Here is a 21,428-nt window from a genome sequence, read left to right as displayed (position 1 = left end):
GGAGAAAGGCTATCAGCATAAAGATACAAGTAATGATAAAATAACAATTGCTCCAAGAATTCAAATAACATGAAACAGGTTGCACGTTTACATGGAGAGGGGGTGGGACCGATCAAGTTTGTAGCCAAACATTGCCATTGCAAGCTACACCAGATGAAATACAAAGTGGTTGGAAATGTAGGGAGAACAGTCTGCCAAAAAACTAAATTTGTACTAACTATAATTGCACATGTTTTTCAAATATTTAATAAGTAATGTGTTGTTCCATGTGCCTCAGAGAATATGCACTTATTCTGATCAAGAGGGGTATGCTTGTCCAGTGCTGGACCATAGCAACAGGTACAGAGCGGAATACTTTCCTCACCCTATTAGGATCTTGCTGTTGGAGCATTGCTCATTTATTTGGAAAACAGAAATTAATGGGGTAAGGAGAGGAGAAATCTGCTAATAGTGACTTAGTTAACCTGTATCTACTCTTCACTCCACATTACCATGATGGTATGATGGACAATACTAACCCTTCAAATTCTATGAGGTCTGCAGAAGATTTCACAGGAGACTGGGAACAGACTGGTTTCACATCACTCGCTGCAGGATGACCTCTGTATTCTCTCAGCCACTGCCAAAGGGCCACCCTTGTCTTACCAGGTAGGTTTGTTGATGCCAAGTCACTGTGAAGGTAGGAACAATTTGTTACGGATATAAGTGAAGGTAAAAAAGAGAAAAATAAAAATGCACAAATATTGGAGTTCAGGAACATAGGGGGAGAAATTGGCCTACTTTGCACCTCCCATCAGCGCCAGTGGGGGGCGGTAACGGGACACTAAGGGGTTACCAACCGGGCGCGGTGAATCCATCGACGCCTGCAAACTTGCCTGCCGGTTTAGCGCTGGTGCTAACACTTACCGCCTCGCTCTCTTGTGCCCCGTAGATTGTGATGTCATTCGGTCTGCAGTGCCCCGGATGTGATAGTCGTTCCTGCCCCCTGCAGCATCACCAGGCATCAACAATGGCAGCTGCAGGAGGCGTTGTTACCTCGTCTGACCGCTTGGGGAGCGATAGCTAAAGGCAGTAGTGGTGCGGTAGGCCAACATTTATTAATCTCCCCATTCTGATGTCTTTTGCTTTTATTTTGACCCAGCGATTCGGTCAGCCCCGAGATTGCTTGGGGCTGTTATGCACCTAGCGCAGGTCCCGTGGCCCCACAGAGGAAGGATGAAGTTTGAATCAAACCAACATTGGCCCTTCTCTTTAAGCGAGGGAAGGAGCCTCCAAAGACGGCAGTGCTGCACGGAACATTGTTCAGCGCTCTGCTGATACCGCCCCTCTCAATCACTTTAGCGCTCTATGGGAAGTGATAGCGCTTGATTTAGCGCTCCACTTCCCTCTTGGAGCACTAAAGCAGAAGTTCCCGGGAGGAAAAAATCTTTTGCGCCTGGTGATACTGTTACACATCCTGAAAAGTTATCGCCCAAAATAGGGTGCTGCACAATTTCTAGTCCGTAATTCCTCCAAATAGTGCAATTTGGTAAATTTTAAATCAGAAAATGATAGAGTTTGAATGAAATTTCAATACAGTATTCTTCACTTTCTCTTATATTTTCATTAAGATATTTATATATATAAATGAAACATCTTATATTTCAAGAAATAAAACTATACTGATGGCTCCAAAATGTCTGCCTTCCAATCCTTGCACTTTACCCTTTAAATTATTGAAGCACCACTGATCTTTGCATTAAGTAGTAATGCATTAATGTTACACTCTAGTTAAATGTTAATGTAGAAACAGTAATGTATAATAACTGAATGTACATGTGCTGACACTGCACCACTATTCGCTGTGGTAATTAATACTCTATTAATGTTCTAACCTCGTTGTTTCTTGTAAGTTAGTCATATCAGATTACCCACCACATTTAAGGTGGTCCTCAGTCTATAAATCTACTGCAATCAACATGTACAAATGAATAACTTAAATCTAAATGGACTGGGAGGTAGAGAAAGCAAGGAAACTTGAGGAACTGTGCCTTCCTCTAAATGGTAGACACTTGACTGTATAAACAGCACAAAGCAACATCTTAAGGCCCATGTCCAGGATTGCTTTAGGCTCTGTTGGTGTTAATTGAAACTCCCCGGAGTCACGTCCGCCTCCTCCCGGAAGTGCGAGGAATCTTGAACGGCATTGACTCCAAAATTCTAAAGAAAATTCTGAATTGCTAAAATAGACACACCTGTGCAGCACTCTGAAAATGACAAAACAAGGGGAGAGAAGACAAAATCTCTGATTTTAACTCGGGCGGGAATCGGGTGAGCGGTGGCTGAGTGGAATGGCAAACCCTTCCCTGACGTCCACAGTGTGAGACCTGGGAGATTTTAATCCCCGGGCTTCATTTACATGCCCCCAGTCAGTTGTCTGCCTGAAATTGGCCTAAAGTAGCAGCTGGCCAGCAGGCAGGGCAGAATGTCGGGCAGCAGGAGGCTGTCTGCCAGGACCGAAGGAACATTCCCTGGCACTCAGTTACGTTGTGAGGAAGAGTTTCAGGAAGGTCTCATAATCATAAAAAGAGGAAGGAGGGGGGGGAGGGGGTCTGAGGCAGTGGGCCTTATATGTTCCTTGTGGAGCCCGGAGGAGCAATCCTACTCCTCTTAGTCCCATTAGGAAAATAAATATGTATTTTTTAACTTACTTCTTTGTGCCTCTTCTGACTAGCTCCATCTGATGGGGAAACCAAAATGGCTTCCCTGCTCAGACCACTGGTTAAAATAGCAGTCAGACCCCGATGATGTCATCAGAGCCTGATCGGTCTATTTATGGAAGAACCCGGTGAGTGTCCTTGCCACGTGTATCCAGCATCCATAGTATTTTGCTTTTGTATTGTTGAAGTAAAGATGAAGCGTCCATCATGTGTTGACAACAAAATGAGTGTTGATGATGGGACAAAATGTATTGAAGCATGCTCACATAGCAAGGCCCTATGGTTCTCATTCCTTGATGCCCTGCTCCTATTTGAATGACATCATATGGAGGTGCAAAGAATTAAACTAGAATAATAATCCCATTTGAAAAGAGGGCATTATATTGATGTTTATACTGAACTAATGATTCCTATAATAACTACATCCAAGTTGATTTTCATACTATACCAATGTTCCTTGTGGTAACTGATGTATTGTTCTTTTACTTGTTCCAGGTTTGATGGATGACCATCTTCCAAATGATATGTTTCTGTCATTTAGCAAAATATTAGAAAGTTTAATCAGGTGTGTGAAATTCATAGCGGTGCCATTTAACAATGATTTGAAACATTATTGAACAAATATTATCATAAATTTAAAATGATGAATTGAACTGATTCATTTAACTCTGTTCTTAAGAATGTTACAAAACCAGAGGTGTAAGGAGTTTAAGGCACTGACAAACTAACTGAAGCTCAGCGAACTGGGTAAACTGATGAAGTGCTTTGAGATGTCCTGAAGACATGAAAGGCACTATAAAAATACAAGGGGGCCTAAATTGCCCTCCGCCCCAAACGGGACGCACCTACCGTTATTTAAGATTTTTCTCCGCCCCAATCCATGGGATGGAGAATCCGCCGATTTTCAGGTTTTAGCTGATTTTCTCCAGTCGGAGCAGAGTTGCTGTCGTCAGCGGGGAGGAAGTGCTGGCGGGTCGGAAGGGCCGTCGCTCCAAGTCATCAGTGCCGTGCTGATGACGTCAGTGCGACGTAGACGTGCCGCGTCACACTGACACGTCACAACGCCCCCCCCCCTTCAGTTAAAGGGGAGGGCCACTGCAAATTCTGCAGCCACTTTAGTGACAGACAGGCCATTCGGCCCAACTGGTTTGTGTTGGTGTTTATGCTCCACATGAACCTCCTCCCACCCTATCAGCATATCCTTCGATTCCTTTCTCCCTCAGTGCTTACCTAGCTTCCCCTAACCTATACCATTTGCCTCAACTATTCCTTGCGGCAAAGATTTCCACATTCCTACCATTTTTTGAGTAAAGAAGTTTCTCCAGAATTTTCTATTGGATTTATTGGTGACTATATTATATTTATGGCCCCTAGTTTCCCACAAGTGGAAACATTTTCTCTACGTCTACCCTATCAAACCCCATCATAATTTTAAAGACCTCTATTAGGTCACCCCTCAGCCTTCTCTTTTCATGAGAAATAAGCCCCAGCCTGTTCAGTCTCAGTTCTCGTATCATCCTTGTGAATCTTTTTTGCACCTTCTCCAAGGCCTCTACATTCTTTTTATAATATGGAGTTGAGCACTGTGCACAGTACTCCAAGTGTGGTCAGGACTTGATGGCTTGCATCCTAGGGTCTTAAAAGAAGTGGCTGCAGAGATAGTGGATACATTGGTTGTAATCTACCAAAATTCCCAGGAGTCTGGAGAGGTCCCAGCGGATTGGAAAACTGCAAATGTAATGCCCCTATTTAAAAAAGGAGGGAGACAGAAAGCAGGAAACTATAGGCCAGTTAACCTAACATTTGTCATTGGGAAAATGCTGGAGTCCATTATTAAGGAAGCATTAGCAGGATATTTGGAAAATCATAATGCAGTCAAGTGGAGTCAGCATGGTTTTATGAAAGGGAAGTCACGTTTGACAAATTTGCTGGAGTTCTTTGAGGATGTAACAGGGTAGATAAAGGGGAACCAGTGGATGTGGTGTATTTGGATTTCCAGATGGCATTCGATAAGGTGCTGCATAAAAGGTTACTGCACATAATAAGAGCTCATGGGGTTGGGGTAATATATTAGCATGGTAGAGGATTGGCTAACTAATAAAAAACAGAGCGTCGGGATAAAGGGGTCATATTCCGGTTGGCAAACAGTAACTAGTGGGGTGCCACAGGGATCAGTGCTGGGGCCTCAACTATTTACAATCTATATCAATGACTTGGATGGAGGGACCGAGTGTAATGTGGCCAAGTTTACTGATGATACAAAGATGGGTGGGAAACTAAGTTGTGAGTGTAATGTTCTTACACACTGCTATAAATTCACATGAGGCATATTCTGCAGACAAGGTCACTCTGTGACCTGAACCTTTATTCACAGGACCAAGAAGTGATGACCCTGCGTGGAACCTCCCTTTATATACCTGGATGACCAGGTGAGGAGTGTCTCCCACAAGTTCACCCCCTGTGGTCAAGGTGTGCATTTCTTAGGTGTATACAGTATGCAGTGTTGTTATGAAGGTTACAGTTACATGAAGGTTACATACATGACATCACCTCCCCCCAATGTCTTATGGGGTTAAAGATTAAGTCTTTCAGGCGGTCGACGCTCTCTCTTGGAGCGCCGCAGTTGGGGCTCTGGTTGTTGAGCCTTGGCCTGCGTCTCTGTCACCTGGGTGATTCCGGCTTGTCCGCAGGGACTGTGCATGCTGCTGAATGTCTTGTTGCTCATTCACTGGCGGTGGTGTGGGCAACATCTCATGATCTTCCTCAGGTTCTCAGTGTCCATGCTGAACCTTTTTTTTACTTGGTCCAGATGCTTGCTGCATATCTGCCCATTGTTAAGTCTGACCACTATGACCTTATTCCTCTCTTTGCCAATTACAGTACCCTCAAGCCACTTGGGCCCCAAAGCGTGATTATGAACAAATACAGGGTCATCGATTTCTATACATTTCCCTTTTGAGTTACGGCCATGGCACTCATTTTGGAACTGGCGCTTGCCCTCAACAATGTCTGACAGGACAGGATGAATGAGGGACAGCCGAGTTTTAAGTGTGCGTTTCATGAGTAGTTCCGTGGGCGGGACTCCCGTGAGCGAATGCGGTCGGGACCTATAGGCCAGCAGGAGGTGCGATTGGTGGCATTGAAGGGAGGGTCCTTGAATCCGGAGCATGCCTTGTTTTTATGATTTGGACCACACGTTCTGCCTGGCCATTGGAAGCCGGCTTGAATGGTGCCATCCTGACATGTTTGATGCCATTACCCGACATGAACTCCCGGAATTCATAGCTAGTGAAACATGGGTTGTTGTCGCTAACTAGGATGTCCGGCAAGCCGTGGGTCGCAAAGGCCACACGCAGACTCTCCACAGTGGTGGATGTCGTGCACAAATTCAAAATGATGCACTCGATCTATTTCGAGTACGCATCAACAACAATGAGGAACATTTTTCCCATGAACGGGCCCGCGTAGTCTACGTGAATACATGACCATGGCCTGGTGGGACAGGGCCACGGGCTTAGTGGGGCCTCCCTGGGGGCATTGCCCAGCTGGGCACACGTCATGCGCCTGCGAACACAGTGTTCCAGGTCTGAGTCAATTCCCGGCCACCATACATGTGACCAGGCAATGGCCTTCATTAGCACGATGCCTGGGTGCTCGCTGTGGAGTTCCTTGATGAATGCTCCCCTTCCCTTCTGGGGCATGACTACCCGACTGCCCCATAGTAGGCAGTCGGCTTGGATGGAGAGCTCATCCATCCGTCTGTGGAACGGTCTGACCTTCTCGGGGCATGCTCCGTGTGCGGGCGCCCAATCCCCAGACAGGACACATTTCTTAATCAAGAATAGGAGGGGATCTCTGTTGGTCCAGATTTTGATCTGGCGGGCTGTGATGGGGGAACCTGCGCTGTCAAAGGCTTCAACAACCATGACCATGTCAGCATTTTGCTCCGCTGCTCCCTCAGTGGTGGCCAGTGGAAGCCTGCTGAGCGCGTCAGCGCAATTTTTGGTGCCTGGCCGGTGCCGTATGGTGTAGTCATACGCAGCCAGCATGAGAGCCCATCGCTGTATGCGAGCTGACGCATTGGCATTGACAGCTTTGCTGTCTGACAACAGGGATGTTAATGGCTTGTGGTCCGTTTCTAATTTGAACTTTCTGCCAAAAAGATACTGGTGCATCTTTTTCACCCCGTAGACACATGTGAGTGCCTCCTTTTCAATCAATCATCCCCGTTCTGCTTGGGAGGGCGACCTGGAGGCATAAGCCACAGGTTGGAGTTGGCCCTCATCATTACTCTGCTGCAACACGCACCCAATCCCATAGGATGATGCATCACATGTCAAAACTAATTTCTTACAGGGGTTGTACAGAGTCAACAGCTTATTAGAACAAAGCAGGTTCCGCACCTGATTGAAAGCCCGTTCCTGACAGTCCCCCCAAAACCAATCGCAACCCTTACGCAGGAGCACGTGTAGCAGCTCCAACAATGTGCTTAAGTTTGGCAGAAAGTTCCCGAAATAGTTCAAGAGTCCCAGAAATTAATGCAACTCCGATGTGTTGCCAGGCCTGGGCGCACGATGAATCGCCTCCGTTTTGGATTCGGTAGGCCGGATCCCGTCTGCGGCAACTCTCCTACCCAAAAAATCAACCTCTGGGGCCAAAAACACACACTTGGATTTCTTTAGTCGCAGGCCTACCCGGTCCAGTCGGCGTAGCACCTCCTCCAGGTTGTGGATGTGTTCCTCGGTGTCTCGACCCGTGATAAGGATGTCATCCTGAAATACGATTGTTCCGGGGATGGATTTGAGCAGGCTTTCCATGATCCTTTGAAAGATAGCGGCCCCTGATCGAATGCCAAACGGACACCTGTTGTAGACAAACAGCTCCTTGTGCGTGATGATGGTGGTCAGTAGCTTGGATTCTTTGGCCAGTTCCTGGGTCATGTAGGCTGAAGTGAGGTCCAACTTGTGAACAGGTTGCCGCCTGCCAGCATGGCAAAGAGATCCTCCGCTCTCGGAAGCGGGTACTGGTCTTGTAGTGACACTCGGTTGATAGTGGCCTTGTAGTCACCACAGATCCTGACCAAGCCATCCGTTTTTAGGACAGAGACGATGGGGCTTGCCCAGTCGCTGAATTCAATGGGCGAAATTATGCCCTCTCTTAGCAACCTGTCTAACTCACTCTCAATTTTCTCCCGCATCACATACGGCACAGCTCTGGCTTTGTCATGCACTGGTCTGGCATCCAGGGTGATGCGTATCACTACTTTGGTACCTTTGAAAGTCTTGACACCAGGTTGAAATAGTGACTGAAATTTCAGTAGGACCTGTGAGCATGAACTTCGCTCCACAGATGAAATGGCGTGCACATCCCCCCATTTCCAGTTCATCTCGGCTAGCCAGCTCCTCCCCAAAAGCGCGGGACCATTTCACGGGACAATCCAGAGTGGCAGCCGGTTCTCTGATCCATGATGTGTGACCACCAACACATCCTCATTGCCAAATGTAATGTCCTTACACACTGCTATACGAGGTACATTCTGCAGACAAAGTCACTCTGTGACCTGAACCTTTATTCACAGGACCAGGAAGTGATGACCCTGCATGGGACCTCCCTTAATATACCTGGATGACCAGGTGAGGAGTGTCTCCCACAAGTTCATCCCCTGTGGTCAAGGTGTGCATTTCTTAGGTGTATACAGTATGCAGTGATGTTCTGAAGGTTACAGTTACATGAAGGTTACATACATGACATTGAGGAGGACACAAAGAATCTGCAAAAGGATATAGACAGGCTAAGTGAGTGGGCAAACATTTGGCAGATGGAGTATAATGTGGGAAAGTGTGAGGTTATTCACTTTGGCAGGAAAAATAAAAAAGCAAATTATGATTTAAATGGAGAGAGATTACAAAATGCTGCAGTACAGAGGGGCCTGGGGTCCTTGTGCATGAAACATGAAAAGTTAGTATGCAGGTACAGCAAGTAATCAGGAAGGCAAATGGAATGTTGGCCTTTATTGCAAGGGGGATGAAGTATAAAAGCAGGGAAGTCCTGCTACAACGGTACAGGGTATTGGTGAGACCACACCTAGAGTACTGCATACAGTTTGGTTTCCTTATTTAAGGGGGGATATACTTGCATTGGAGGTAATTCAGAGAAGGTTCACTAGGTTGATTCCTGAGATGAAGGGGTATTAGTGGGAGAGCACTTGGGTGCTAGCGACCATAATTCAGTCAGATTCAAGTTGGTTATGAATAAGAACAAGGATAGGCCTGGGAAAAAAAATCTTCAATTGGGGAAAAGCTAATTTTGCTGTTAAGGAGTGGAAACAGCTACTTGTGGATAAATCAATGTCGGAACAGTGGGAGGCATTCAAGGAGGAGATCCGGAAGGCGCAGGCCAAACATGTGCCCTTAAAGAAAAAGGTTGGGAATAATAATTCTAGAGCCTCCTGGATGTCTAGGGACTTACAGGGGAGGATAAAGAAAAAAAGAGAAGCTTATGTCATTAAGTAAAAATTCTCAGATGTTCTATAAATATATTAAAGAGGGTAACTAAAGAAAGGGTAGGGCCTATTAGAGACTGTTGTGTAGGCATGCCTGTTCGCTGTGTGATGTCTGTAACACTGTCATGCAACATTGAATGTACCCTTGTACATACCTTACCGGTACACTAGAGGGTGCTGTTGCTGGAGACCCAGGGGTTGCCTGCACATGGCAGGTAACCCAGTATAAAAAGGAACACACAGCTTGTTGTCAGCACTCAGGAGCTGCTAATAAAGGACTGCAGGTCTGCAGAGTTTAAGCACCACACCCTGCCTCGTGGAATCATTACTAAAGGTACCTACATACACTACAACTGGCGACGGGAGTAATCAGGAAGGCAAATGGAATGTTGGCCTTTATTGCAAGGGGGATGAGGTATAAAAGCAGGGAAGTCCTGCTACAACTGTACAGGGTATTGGTGAGACTACACCTAGAGTACTGCATACAGTTTTGGTCTCCTTATTTAAGGAGAGATATATTTGCATTGGAAGTAGTTCAGAGAAGGTTCACTAGGTTGATTCCTGAGATGAAGGGGTATTAGTGGGCGAGCACTTGGGTGCCAGCGACCATAATTCAGTCAGATTCAAGTTGGTTATGGATAAGGACAAGGATAGGTCTGGGAAAAAAATCTTTAATTGGGGAAAAGCTAATTTTGCTGCTACCAACAGCTAAATACTACAGAATCTTGAGAGGAATATAGAAAGTTAAGAGGCATAATTCAAACCTCAGCAACTTTCAGCAATTTACGGAGGGGGAGGATTGGGACACTTTTGTGGAAAGATTGAAACACTTCTTTATAGCCAACGACCTGGACGGGGACACACCGGCTACACTACCGAACAAACGCAGGGCCATCCTGCTAGCAGTTGTGGGCCCACCATCTACGGTCTTGTCAGGGACTTACTAGCCCCAGAGAAGACAACCACCAAGAGCTATGAGGAACTTGTAACAATCATACAGGTACAACTAAAACCGAAAGAAAGCATCCTCACAACCAGGCACCGATTCTACACTTACCGGCGACCTGAGGGCCAAGAAATTGCCAAGTATGTTGCACACTTAAAAAGACTAGCTGCACCGTGTGAGTTTGGCGACCACCTTAATGAAGCACTAAGGGACATATTTGTCATCGGAATCGGCCACGAAGGCCTCCTACACAAATTGCTCTCGGCTGACATCACGGTCACCCTGCAGAAAGAAATTCAAGTGAGCCAGGCCTACATGGTTTCGGCCAGCGACTCCAGGCAAATAATGACCCAGGACTCTAAACCGGCGAGAGCAGTGCACCGCATGGACACTTCTAAAGGCAGAAATGCTGCCCCGAGTCCCGCAACCCTGAGTCCGCCACATGGGGCAAACCGGATGGCCCCGTGCTGGCGCTATGGAGGAAACCACAGGGCCCACCAGTGCTGCTACAAAGACTATGCATACAAAGGCTGCAAAGAAAAAGGGCACCTTCAGAGAATGTGCAGAAAAGCCTGTACTCACTGTGTCTCTGATGAGTTGTCTAATCACCGGGGCTCCGACACAGATGAAGATGAAGCTGCTCTAACCCTGGGAGAAGGGTATGGAATCTTTACCTGCTCCAACGGAAGTTCTCCGTGGATGATGGAAGTGAACATCGATGGGGTCCCAGTCTCCATGGAGATCGACACAGGGGCGAGCCAGTCTGCGATGAGCCAAAAGACCTTTGAAAAAATTTGGAGGAATCCTGCCACTCGACAAAAACTGGCTCCTTAACAGGCAAAGCTGCTCACCTACACCAAAGGTAAAATCCAAATCGTTGGCAGTGTAAACGTCCAGGTCTCCCAGGGCGGCGTGTTGCACAAACTCCCCCTGTGGATTGTAGCCGGCGACAATCCCACGCTGCTGGGCAGGAATTGGATGAACCGGGTCCACATCAGGCAAAGTGGTGCTATGGAAGAAAAGACCACCACAGCCTGCCTGCAGCAAGACCACAGAATGACTGCAGCACCACAAGCATGTGGAAGAAAAGAGCACCATAGCCTGCCTGCAACAAGACCACAAAATGGCTGCAGCACCACAAGAACGTGGAAGAAAAGAGCACCACAAAATGGCTGCAGCACAACAAGCAGCAGACTTGCATTGAAAATGCGAGTCAACATGGAGGGGCATCATGTGACATGGAGCGGCCAATCGGATTTGAAAGCTCCCTTAAAGGAGACCGGTAACCAAAAAAATTTAAAGGGGAAGTTCCAACTATTTGAGTACATGGACTTTAAAGCAAAAGATGCAATTAAAGGGTGCAAGTATGAAAATGTATGCAATGTAACCATGGATTGTGATGCTGGTTTAACTAATGTGACTAATGAGATGAATGCAGGTGTCAGTAAGGTTAAGAACAAGTTTATTATGCTTAACAATAATGATAGAGATTGTGAAATGCCTAATGTAGCCATGTCTATTGAAACCAGGACACCCAAAAGTGATGCAAGTGCTAGAATGTATAATGCAGGCTCGACTATGTGTGCTCAGAGCCAAGGTGTCATGTATACCGGTAGGACACTGCCAAAGGACACTGGATCCTACAGGGACCATGCTCATGCCAATAGAATCCCCCTGTGGGAGACCCCCAGGTCCAGCAGGCTACCTGACCATGTAGCCTGGACCTTTGGAACGAATGTGATGCCCCTTGCAGGACACACACACAGCTAGTGGGAGCAGACCCACTACAGGGACAGTGGTCAATGGGAAGCCCAGCCACCACCAATGGCAACTGGCATCAGACCAGCCCTACAGCCCCTGGCCACCAGGGCCAACACCAGAATCATGAGGCCAATACCCTCCAACTTCCCTGGCAAACTCTGGGATGACCTGACCCTCATCCCCATTGGTGGACAAGGAGCCCACCCAGTCTTGTGGCCCTGCCCACCACCCCACAACTACCCACATCACAGTGTATACACACCACCCACTGCTGCCGTGGCTACCTCCTTGAGCGATCCCACAACAGTGACACCCACTTGGTTTGTGTGTGAGGGAGGAGAAACGTACGAGGCCCACCTCAAGCACAGGGGTCACACCTGGCAACCACACAACCCTCACCACAACCTCTCATAGCCCACCACTGATCACCTCCCCTGGTCATGACAACTAGGATATGAAAAATGCTCAGGGGGGAAATATTGTTGTGTAGGCATGCCTGTTCACTGTGTGATGTCTGTAACACTGTCATGCAACATTGAATGTACCCTTCTCCTATACACACCTTACCGGTACACTAGAGGGTGCTATTGCTGGAGACCCAGGGGTTGCCTGCACATGGCAGGTAACCCAGTATAAAAAGGAACACACAGCTTGTTGTCAGCACTTAGGAGCTGCTAATAAAGGACTGTGCATCTGCAGAGTTTAAGCACCATACCCTGCCTCGTGGAGTCATTACTAAAGATGCCTACATACACTACAGAGACCATGGGGGTAATCTTTGTGTGGAGGCGGAAGATGTTGGTAAGGTTCTTAACGAATATTTTGCATCTATTTTCACAAAGGAAAGGGGTAATGCAGATACTGCCATCGAGGAGGAGTGTGATATTCTGGATGAAATAAATATAGTGAGAAAGAAAGTATTAAGGGGTTTAGCAGCTTTGAAAGTAGGTAAGTCCCCAGGCCCAGATGAAATGCATCCCAAGTTCTTGAGCGAAGTAAAAGAGGAAATAGCAGAGACCTTGACCATCATTTTCCAGTCCTCTTTGGATCTGGACATGGTGCCGGAGGATTGGAGGACTGCTAATGTAGTACCCTTGCTTAAGAAGGGAGAAAGGGATAGGCCAAGTAATTACAGGCCTGTCAGCCTAACCTCAGTAATGGGAAAATCATTGGACAAAATCCTGAAAGACAGGATAAATCTACATTTGAAAAGGCAAGGTTTAATAAGGGACATAGAAAATAGGTGCAGGAGCAGGCCATTCGGCCCTTTGAGCCTGCACCGCCATTCAATACGATCATGGCTGATCATGCAATTCAGTACCCCACTCCCGCCTACTCTCCATACCCCCTGATCCCCTTAGCCGTAAGGGCCACATCTAACTCCCTCTTGAATATATCCAATGAACTGGACTCAACAACATTTTGAGGTAGAGAATTCCACAGGTTCACCACTCTCTGGGTGAAAAAGTTTCTCCTCATCTCAGTCCTAAAAGGCTTAGACAGTGACCCCTGGTTCTGGACTTTCCCAACATCGGGAACATTCTTCCTGCATCTAACCTGTCCAGTCCCGTCATAATTTTATATGTTTCTATGAGATCCCCTCTTATTCTTCTAAATTCCAGTGAGTATAAGCCTAGCCAACCCAGTCTTTCTTCATATGTCAGTCCTGCCATCCCGGGAATTAGTCTGGTGAACCTTCGCTGCACTCCCTCAATAGCAAGCATGTCCTTCCTCAGATTAGGAGACCAAAACTGCACACAATACTCAAGGTTTGGTCTCACCAAGGCCCTGTACAACTGCAGTAAGACCTCCCTGCTCCTATACTCAAATCCACTTGCTATGAATGCCAGCATGCCATTTGCTTTCTTTACTGCTGTTGTATCTGCACGCCTACCGTCAGTGACTGATGTACCATGACACCCAGGTCTCGTTGCACCTCCCCTTTTACTAATCTGTCACCATTCAGATAATAATTTGCCTTCCTGTTTTTGCCACCAAAGTGGATAACCTCACATTTAACCACATTATACTGCATCTGCCATGCGTTTGCCCATTCACTTAACCTGTCCAAATCACCCTGCAGCCTCTTGGCATCCTCCTCACAGTTCACACTGCCACTCAGCTTAGTGTCATCTGCAAACTTGGAGATATTACATTCAATTCCTTCATCCAAATCATTAATGTATATTGTAAATAGCTGGGGTCCCAACACTGAACGTTGTGGCACCCCACTAGTCACTGCCTGCCATTCTGAAAAGGACCCATTTATTCCTGCTCTTTGCTTCCTGTCTGCCAACCAGTTCTCTATCCACGTCAATGCATTACCCCCAATACCATGTGCCTTAATTTTGCACACTAATCTCTAGTTTGGGACCTTGTCAAAAGCCTTTTGAAAGTCCAAATACACCACATCCACTGGTTCGCCCTTATCCACTCTACTAGTTACATCCTCAAAAAACTCTAGAAGATTTGTCAAGCATGATTTCCCTTTCATAAATCCATGCTGACAGTCAGCACGGATTTGTTAAGGGAAGATTGTGTTTAAATAGCCTGATAGAATTTTTTGAGGTGGTATATTACAACATAATTCTAAAAGGACAAAGAGTGTTAAAAAAACAAACCTGAAGGCTCTGAGTCTCAATGCGAGGAGTATTCGTTATGAGGTGGACGAATTAACTGCGCAGATAGCAGTTAACGGATATGATGTAATTGGCATCTCGGAGACATGGCTCCAGGATAACCAAGGCTGAGAACTCAACATCCAGGGATATTCAATATTCAGGAAGGATAGACAGGAAGGAAAAGGAGGTGGGGTAGCATTACTGGTTAAAGAGGAGATTAACGCAATAGTAAGGAAGGACATTAATGTGGATGATGTGGAATTTATATCGGTAAAGCTGCGAAACACCAAAGGACAGAAAACGCTAGTGGGAGTTGTGTACAGACCACCAAACAGTAGTAGTGAGGTTGGGGACGGCATCAAACAGGAAATTAGGGATGTGTGCAATAAAGGTACAGCTTTTATCATGGGTGACTTTAATCTACATATTGATTGGGCTAACCAAACTAGTAGCAATACCGTGGAGGAGGAGTTCCTGGAGTGTATAAGGGATGGTTTTCTCAACCAATATGTCGAGGAACCAACTAGAGAGCTGGCCATCCTAGACTGGGTGATGTGTAATGAGAAGGGACGAATTAGCAATCCTGTTTGCGAGGCCCCTTGGGGAAGAGTGACCATAATATGGTAGAATTCTTTGTTAAAATGGAGAGTGACACAGTTAATTCGGAAACTAGGGTCCTGAATTTAAGGAAAGGTAACTTCGACGGTATGAGGCGTGAATTGGCTAGAATAGACTAGCAAAGAATACTTAAAGGGTTGACGGTGGATAAACAATGGCAAACATTTAAAGATCACATGGATGAACTTCAGCAATTGTACATCCCTGTCTGGAATAAAAATAAAACGGGGAAGGTGGCTCAACAGTGGCTAACAAGGGAAATTAAGGATGGTGTTAAAACCAAGGAAGAGGCATATAAATTGGCTAGAAAAAACAACAAACCTGAGGAATGGGAGAAATTTAGAATTCAACAGAGGAGGACTAAGGGTTTAATTAAGAGGAGGAAAATAGAGTACAAGAGGAAGCTTGCAGGGAACATAAAAACTGACTGCAAAGCTTCTATAAATATGTGAAGAGAAAAAGATTAATGAAGACAAATGTAGGTCCCTTGCAGTCAGATTCAGGTGAATTTATAATGGGGAACAAAGCAATGGTAGACCAATTGAACAAATACTTCGGTTCTGTCTTCACGAGGGAAGACACAAATAACTTTCCGAATGTACTAGGGGACAGTGGGTCTAGTGACAAGGAGGAACTGAAGGATATCCTTATTAGGCGGGAAATTGTGTTAGGGAAATTGATGGGATTGAAGGCCGATAAATCCCCGGGGCCTGATAGTCTGCATCCCAGAGTACTTAAGGAAGTGGCCCTAGAAATAGTGGATGCATTGGTGATCATTTTCCAACAGTCTATCGACTCTGGATCAGTTCCTATGGACTGGAGGGCAGCTAATGTAACACCACTTTTTTAAAAAGGAGGGAGAGAGAAAACGGGTAATTATACACCGGTTAGTCTGACATCAGTAGTGGGGAAAATGTTGGAATCAATTATTAAGGATGAAATGGCAGCTCATTTGGAAAGCAGTGACAGGATCGGTCCAAGTCAGCATGGCTTTATGAAAGGGAAATCATGCTTGACGAATCTTCTGGAATTTTTTGAGGATGTAACTAGCAGAATGGACAAGGGAGAACCAGTGGATGTGGTGTATTTGGACTTTCAAAAGGCTTTTGACAAGGTCCCGCACGCGAGATTGGTGTGCAAAATCAAAGCGTATGGTATTGGGGGTAATGTACTGACGTGGATAGAGAACTGGTTGGCAGACAGGAAGCAGAGAGTCGGGATAAACCGGTCCTTTTCACAACGGCAGGCAGTGACTAGTGGAGTGCCGCAGGGCTCAGTGCTGGGACCCCAGCTCTTTACAACATACATTAATGATTTAGATGAAGGAATTGAGTGTAATATCTCCAAGTTTGCAGATGACACTAAACTGGGTGGCGGTATGAGCTGTGAGGAGGACGCTAAGAGGCTGCAGCATGACTTGGACAGGTTAGGTGAGTGGGCAAATGCATGGCAGAAGCAGTATAATGTGGATAAATGTGAGGTTATCCACTTTGGGGGCAAAAACACTAAGGCAGAATATTATCTGAATGGCGGCAGATTAGGAAAAGAGGAGGTGCAACAAGATCTGGGTGTCATGGTTCATCAGTCATTGAAAGTTGGCATGCAGGTACAGCAGACAGTGAAGAAGGCAAATGGTATGTTGGCCTTCATAGCTAGGGGATTTGAGTATAGGAGCAGTGAGGTCTTACTGCGGTTGTACAGGGCCTTAGTGAGGCCTCACCTGGAATACTGCGTTCAGTTTTGGTCTCCTAATCTGAGGAAGGATGTTCTTGCTATTGAGGGAATGCAGTGAAGGTTCACCAGAATGATTCCAGGGATGGCTGGACTGACATATGAGGAGAGACTGGATCAACTGGGCCTTTATTCACTGGAGTTTAGAAGGATGAGAGGGGATCTCATAGAAACAAATAAGATTCTGACGGGACTGGACAGGTTAGATGCGGGAAGAATGTTCCCGATGTTGGGGAAGTCCACAACCAGGGGACATAGTCTTAGGATAAGGGGTAGGCCATTTAGGACTGAGATGAGGAGAAACTTCTTCACTCAGAGAGTTAACCTGTGGAATTCCCTGCCACAGAGAGTTGTTGATGCCAGTTCATTGGATATATTCAAGAGGGAGTTAGATATGGCCTTTACGGCTAAGGGGATCAAGGGGTATGGAGAGAAAGCAGGAAAGGGGTAGTGAGGGAGTGATCAGCCATGATCTTATTGAATGGCGGTGAAGGCTCGAAGGGCCGAATGGCCTACTCCTGCACCTATTACCTATGTTTTTATGTTTCTATGGAACCAACTAGAGAGCAGGCTATCCTCGACTGGGTCTTGCGTAATGAGAGAGGATTAATTAGCAATCTGGTTGTGCGAGGTCCTTTGGGGAAGAGTGACCATAATATGGTAGAATTCTTCATGAAGATGGAGAGTGACAGTTAATTCAGACTAGGGTCCTGAACTTAAAGAAAGGAAACTTCGACGGTATGAGACGTGAATTGGTTAGGATAGACTGGCGAATGATACTTAAAGGGTTGACGATGGATAGGCAATCTCAGACATTTAAAGATCACATGGGTGAACTACAACAATGTACATCCCTGTGTGGTGTAAAAATAAAAAAGGAAGGTGCCTCAACTGTGGCTAGCAATGGAAATTAGGGAAGTGTTAAATCCAAGGAAGAGGCATATAAATTGGCCAGAAAAAGCAGCAAACCTGAGGACTGGGAGAAATTTTGAATTCAGCAGAGGAAGACTAAGGGTTTAATTAGGGGGGGGGAAATAGAGTATGAGAGTAAGCTTGCAAGGAACATAAAAACTGATTGCAAAAGCTTCTATAGATATGTGAAGAGAAAAAGATTAGTGAAGACTAATGTAGGTCCCTTGCAGTCAGAATCAGGTGAATTCATGATGGGGAACAAGGAAATGGCAGACCAATTGAACAAATACTTTGGTTCTGTCTTCACTAAGGAAGACACGAATAACCTCCCGAAAATACTAGGGGACCGAGGGTCTAGCGAGAAGGGGGAACTGAGGGAAATCCTTATTAGTCAGGAAATGGTGTTAGCGAAATTGAAGGGACTGAAAGCCAATAAATCCCCAGGGCCTGATAGTCTGCATCCTAGAGAACTTAAGGAAGTGGCCCTAGAAATAGTAGATGCGTTGGTGGTCATTTTCCAACATTCCATGGATTCTGGATCAGTTCCTATGGATTGGAGGGTAGTTAATGTCACCGAACTTTTTAAAAAAGGAGGGAGAGAGCAAACAGGGAATTATAGACCGGTTAGCCTGACGTCGGTGGTGGGGAAAATGCTGGAGTCAATTATTAAAGATGTAATAGCAGCACATTTGGAAAGCAGTGACAGGATCGGTCCAAGTCAGCATGCATTTATGAAAGGGAAATCATGCTTGACAAATCTTCTAGAGTTTTTTGAGGATGTAACTAATAGAATGGATAAAGGAAAACTATTAGATGTGGTGTTTTTTGACTTTCAAAAAGCTTTTAACAAGGTCCCACACAAGAGATTAGTGTGCAAAATTAAGGCACATGGTATTGGGGGTAATGTGTTGACGTGGGTAGAGAAATGGTTGCAAAGAGTGGGAATAAATGGGTCCTTTTCAGAATGACAGGCAGTGACTAGTGTGGTGCCATAAGGTTCAGTGCTGGGACCCCAGCTATTTACAATATACATTAATGATTTGGACGAAGGAATTTAATGTAATATCTCCAAGTTTGCAGATGACACTCATCTGGGTGGCAGTGCGAGCTGCGAGGAGGATGCTAAGAGGCTGCAGGGGGACTTGGATAGGTTAGGTGAGTGGGCAAATGCATGGCAGATGCAGTATAATGTGGTTAAATGTGAGGTTATCCACTTCGGTGGCAAAAACAGGAAGGCAGATTATTATCTGAATGGTGACAGATTAGTAAAAGGGAAGGTGCAACGAGTGCAATGGGTGTCATGGTACATCAGTTATTGAAGGTAGGCATGCAGGTACAGCAGGCAGTAAAGAAAGCACATGGCATGCTGGCCTTCATAGTGAGGGGATTTGAGTATAGGAGCAGGGAGGTCTTGCTGCAGTTGTACAGGGCCTTGGTGAGACCACACCTTGAGTATTGTGTGCAGTTTTGGTCTCCTAATCTGAGGAAGGACGTGCTTGCTATTGAGGGAGTGCAGCGAAGGTTCATCAGACTGATTCCCGGGATGGCAGGACTGACATATGAGGAAAGACTGGATCGGCTAGGCTTATACTCATTGGAATTTAGAAGAATGAGAGGGGATCTCATAGAAATATATAAAATTCTGATGGAACTGGACAGGTTAGATGCAGGAAGAATGTTCCCAATGTTGGGGAAGTCCAGAACCAGAGGACACAGTCTAAGGATAAGGGGTAAGCCATATAGAACCGAGATGAGGAGAAACTTTTTCACCCAGAGAGTTGTGAACCTGTGGAATTCTCTGCCACAGAAAGTTGTTGAATCCAGTTCATTGGACATATTCAAAAAGGAGTTAGATGTGGCCCTTATGGTTAAAGGGATCAGGGGACATGGAGAGAAGGCTGGGCTGGGGTACTGAGGTTGAATGCTCAGCCATGATCATATTAAATGGCAGTGCAGGCTCGAGGAGCCGAATGGCCTGCTCCTCACCTATTTTCTCTGTTTCTGTGTAACCAAGAGGGTCGATGAGGGTAGTGCGTACGATGTAGTATATATGGACTTTAGCAAAGCTTTTGATAAGGTCACACATGGTAGACTGGTCTTGAAGGTTAAAGCCAGTGAGATTCAGGGCAAAGTGGCAAGTTGGATCCAAAATTGGCTTGGAGGTAGGAAGCATAGGGTAATGATTGATGGATGTTTTTGTGACTGGAAGGATGTTTTCAGTGGGGTTCCGCAGGGCTCAGTACTGGGTCCCTTGCTTTTTGTGGTTTATATCAACGATTTAGATTTGAATATAGGGAGTATGATTAAGAAGTTTGCAGATGACACTAAAATTGGCTGTGTGGTTGATAATGAAGAGGAAAGTCATGGGCTGCAGGAGGATATCAATCTACTGGTCAGGTGGGCAGAGCAGTGGCAAATGGAATTTAATTCAGAAAAATGTGAGGTGATGCACTTTGGGAGGGCTAATAAGGAAAGGGTATACACATTAAGCAGTAGGCCACTTAATAGTGTAGATGAACAAAGGGACCTTGGAGTGCTTGTCCACAGATCCCTGAAAGTAGCAGGCTAGGTGGATTAGGTGGTTAAGAAGGCATACGGAATTCTTGCCTTTATTGGCAGAGGCATAGAATATAAGAACAGGGAGGTTATGCTTAAATTGTATAATACCTTGGTTAGGCCACAGCTGGAGTACTGCATGCAGTTCTGGTCGCGGTATTATAGGAAGGACGTGACTGCACTAGAGAGGATGAAGAGGACATTTACTAGGATGCTGCCTGGAATGGAAATTCTTAGTTATGAGGGCAGATTGGATAGGCTGGGTTTGTTCTCATTGGAACAGAGGAGGTTGAGAGGAGACCTCATTGAGATGTACAAAATATTGAGGGGCCCGGACACAGTGGCTAGTAAGGGCCTATTTCCATTGGTGGATGGGGTCTATTACGAGGGGGCATAGTTTTAAAGTGGTTGGTGGAAGGTTTAGTGGGGATTTGAGGGCGGCGGGGGGGGGGCTTCTTTACGCAGAGGGGTGTGGGGATCTGGAACTCGCTGCCTGGAAGAGTGGTGGATGCAGAAACCCTCACCACTTTTATGAGATGGTTGGATGGGCACTTAAAGTGCTGTAACCTGCAGGATTACGGACCTAGAGCTGGTAATTGGGATAAGACTGGATGATCTTTTGCTGGATGGCGCAGATATAATGGTAAGTACTATAGGGAATCGAATAAGGCCAGGGTGATCTCCTGGACTAGTTTCGATCGCATGGATGGGTCAGAGAGGAATTTTCCCAGATTTTTTCTCCCTAAATTGGCCTGGGTTTTTAATCTGGTTTTTGCCTCTCCCAGGAGATCACATGGCTTCGGTTGGGGTGGAGTGTAGAATATTTCAGTATAAGGGGTGTCGCAGTTGTGTGAGGCAGACTGGTTGGGCTGGGTACTCTTTGCCTTTCCGTCATTGTTCATAGGTTTATATGTAACCTTTAGGGCTGCTGACCAAGGGCCGTGCAGCTCTTTGTCGGCTGGTGTGGACACAATGGGCCGAAATGGCCTCCTTCTGTGCTGTAAATTTCTATGTTTCTATGAAGGGGTTGACTTATGAGAAAGGTTGAGCAGGTTGGGCCTATACTCATTGGAATTTAGAAG

The 21,428-nt window shown here is 45.9% G+C and overlaps 1 protein-coding gene across 1 annotated transcript in view; it reads right to left on the bottom strand.

Annotated features, from left to right (window-relative positions):
* LOC139280784 (stimulated by retinoic acid gene 8 protein homolog) overlaps window positions 1–21,428 on the bottom strand; it is a 53,164-nt gene that overhangs the window by 19,111 nt on the left and 12,625 nt on the right. Inside the window, exons 4-5 of the mRNA XM_070900476.1 lie at window positions 3,148–3,229; window positions 519–671 (exon numbers count right to left, since the gene is read on the bottom strand). Of these exons, the coding sequence (XP_070756577.1) occupies window positions 519–671; window positions 3,148–3,229 (235 nt within the window). The remainder of the gene's footprint in view (window positions 1–518; window positions 672–3,147; window positions 3,230–21,428) is intronic.

This window comes from Pristiophorus japonicus, chromosome 15 (assembly GCF_044704955.1).
Source record: "Pristiophorus japonicus isolate sPriJap1 chromosome 15, sPriJap1.hap1, whole genome shotgun sequence".
Taxonomy (NCBI): Eukaryota; Metazoa; Chordata; class Chondrichthyes; family Pristiophoridae; genus Pristiophorus; species Pristiophorus japonicus.
Note: the sequence above shows the minus strand (reverse complement) of the source record. Positions and strands in the feature narration are given on the sequence as shown.